Below are 3,490 nucleotides of genomic sequence, written 5' to 3'. Positions count from 1 at the left end.
ACACTATCGACAATTTTTATGCAAGCCACCGGCCACCTCCGCTGCTACAAAAACCTACATGGTTCCTATGGCACAAAATACTATCTTATATGGTAACAAAACAACATGCGGGCACATATAACACTAATTATCATAAAATTTATAATACTATTCAAACCCGACATACAACCCTAATGTTCATACCCTCTAATATATGCATGCACATATAATACTAATTATGATAAAACCAATAATACTAATCGATACAACCATCATTCTCAATATCATTAATATGAGACATTCGAGAAGAAAATATGCAGGCACATAAAAGTAATTATAATAAAACTAATAATACTAATAAATCCCAACATACTTCCATAGTTTTATTCATAATATCATGTCTGAGATACATTCAAGAAGAATTCTAATCAATGGTTCGGTTGGACGCTAATTTAAATGCAATAAGGAGAAATATGATAACGGATACCAAGAATACAGGAACCAAAACAACTACATGTCTTGAGACACATTTGTTGAATGGCGATGGCGACATAGATGAATGGCGCCTGACAAAACACTGTCAATCCGTCGCTGCTTATTGACGTTAATGTTGTTTTCGGTTCCGACATCGTGATTTACCGATTAAAAATGGTTGAATCAACCAAAAATTCGTATGAAAACCTTACAAATGAGGAGATCTTCCGGAAATCATTCAACAAATGTGGTTGAATTCGTGTAGAATCGTGACGAACTTTTCGCAATGATTTCCTTGTGTGGCTTATTTGTTATATGGACGGTTGTGCATCTCGCTTATTTATAGATAAGAAGGAATACGCCGGTTGCCTCCTCAGAGGGGATGCGATGAGGGTTTTTATGACGGTTAATGGACATGTGCAAACATCCGGTGATACGGTGACTAAGGTGGTTGTGTGTTAATGGCGCGTCGAATCGTTGATCACTGTTGGAAAAGTTGGTTATCAATCAGGGTTGCCATAAACAATTTATGTGAATTATATAATTGGGTTCGCCTAACCCACTTGATGGGAAAGTCGCATCACGGTTACATAATGGAGCAGTTTTTTGAAATGGAGAAGCGGTGTAAATTGAATTATTTATTTCTATTGGAACGGTGCAATTGGAACGGTGCAATACCATCAAAGGGTGGCAGTTGGTTTTCGCCGCTAAACGCAACCCTTGTTGCAAACCCTTGTTGCTAATTGTATTATTATATAATATATCGGACCTGAATGGTTTCACAAAACATTGTAATGAGTTGAACACCATTATAAAAAAAAAAAAAATAGTGCATCAAAATGTTACAAAAATGTCAAAAACGAATCAAAAACTGAAAGATAAACGCACCGTTGTAATTGGTTTACACACAAACCGTTATAATCAACAAACACTAGATCAAAGAACGTCCTTTTATAAATATTACAAAATTAATGTCAGTTTAATAATAATTAATAAATAAAAAATTAAAGTATATTACAGATTCATAAAAGATTTTTTGGTTTATATTTAAATACATGGTCAAACATACAACAACATTTCCTTTTTTTACTCTTCCGATAAATTTAACCTCTCATTATTACAATCAATTCAACCTCATAATCTTAACAACTACAATCAATCAATGATAAAACTCATTCAATGTTTTAATAAATAAAAGATAATCTTTATTATATATTTTATGTGTGTATGTATAAATATGCATACATAACAACCCCACCACTCCTACCTCCCTTTGTTTTTTGTTGATAACTAGAGGCCACCCTACACCAAACCAAAAACACCATCACATTACAAAAGGAAAACGAATATCTCTTTCTCTATACAAACACATCAACTTCTTCTTTTTCAACCGGTGGTTTCCGAATGGCGATTCAAGCTCGATTGTATTCGGATAATCTTGCGTTCCCATTCGTCAATGACGATGGTGGTGGTGATGCAAATCTGTCACAAAGTTTGATAGAAAACGCGTGTTGTTTCAATGATCTTTATCTTTACAATCTCCACCAACAACAACAATATCAACAATCACAACCACCTTCTGGAAACCAAGATTCATGTTTTGACAACGGGTTTAACAAACCGATATCGTTACAATATTCTTCATCCGTGATGGCGAATATTCAAAAACAAAATCAAGAAATTGAAGGGATGATTAGTTTACAGGTACCCATCTCAAATTTTCAAGATTTATGCTTAAAATAACTCTATTAATAAATGTGTTATAGAACAAAATACTATTGTTTTATTGTATGCATGCACTTAATATTTTCAAAAACATAAATCTATTTAATAAAAAAAATTATAAAAACAGTCTCAAATCTTGTTTTTGTAATAAATTCTTGAAAAATATTTTAAAAAACATATAATATATTTTATGTACAATATGAAATTTTAAAAACATTTTTGTTTTGTGTTTTTGCAGAATGAAAGATTGAGGTTAGCTTTACAAGCACACAAGAAGCAACAACTTTTAACAATCTTGAAAAACTATGAATTAAAATCCAAACTATTACTAAGACAAAAAGATGAAGAGATCAAACGAGCAACAAACCGAAGAATCGAGCTAGAAGAGTTCTTAAGAAGAACCGATATCGAGCGACAAAAGTGGCAGACAGTGGCCAACGAAACCGAAGCAATGGTGATTAATTTAAACAACGCAATTGAACAAATGGTGAGTGATCAAAACATGAAGAAAGATGCTGAAGATGAAGGGTCTTGTTGCTATGAAAATAATAATAGTGAAAACATGAAGACAAACAAGACAATGAAGATTTGCAAAAGTTGTTTTAATGAGGATTCATGTGTAGTGATGCTTCCTTGCAGACATCTGTGTTCATGTGAATCATGCAATGTTTTTCTTCACTCATGTCCAGTCTGCAAAATGGTAAAGAAAGCTAGCATACAAGTTTCTCTTTTTGATTAGTTTGTAAATTAAATTATTTATTATTTATTATAATTTTAATTTTTTATTTGATTATATTTTTGGGAAAAGTATTTACAGATTTTTTTTATGTTTACAATTTAATTTCGTGGTTTTTAAGGAACAATAAGGATAATAATTTAATTAATGCAAATGAATAATGAGAGTTCACATGTGTGATGCCGTGATGGTATCTTTTGCTTTTATGGCTGCTTTTGTCTCTGTTTGATGTGGAATTTATTGTTGAGTAATTTGCGGGGTAGAAATTATTAATTTGAATGTTTTAGTAGTTTTTTGTTTGGTTAAAAAATAGACTTTTAATAAATATAAGTTTCTGGTAACGTGTATAAATTGTTTTATTGGGTATCACAATAAATATACTAATTAATTAGTATGATATTTTTTTTAAAGTTTGAAACCAATAACAATGTAGAAGACTAGACGTGATGTTGTATTTGAATCATTTTAAAGTAATTTGACTAGTTACAGATCACGAGAATAAGATATATTATTTATGGATTAGGGTTTACTATTTCAAAGTTTTAAGCGTTTTTATTGGGAGAAGTTATTATAAAA

General features: G+C 31.3%; 1 protein-coding gene across 1 annotated transcript; it reads left to right on the top strand.

Moving 5' to 3' along the window:
* Nucleotides 1-1,719: 1,719 nt before the first annotated feature.
* On the top strand, nt 1,720-2,985 carry LOC110922807 (probable BOI-related E3 ubiquitin-protein ligase 3). The gene is made up of 2 exons (XM_022167014.2): nt 1,720-2,157; nt 2,417-2,985. The coding sequence occupies exons 1-2, from the start codon at nt 1,858-1,860 to the stop codon at nt 2,915-2,917; spliced, it is 801 nt and encodes a 266-aa protein (XP_022022706.1). The 5' UTR covers nt 1,720-1,857; the 3' UTR covers nt 2,918-2,985.
* Nucleotides 2,986-3,490: the final 505 nt, after the last annotated feature.

This window comes from Helianthus annuus, chromosome 12 (assembly GCF_002127325.2).
Source record: "Helianthus annuus cultivar XRQ/B chromosome 12, HanXRQr2.0-SUNRISE, whole genome shotgun sequence".
NCBI classification, from domain to species: Eukaryota; Viridiplantae; Streptophyta; class Magnoliopsida; order Asterales; family Asteraceae; genus Helianthus; species Helianthus annuus.
This window is presented reverse-complemented; position numbering and strand designations above follow the sequence as displayed.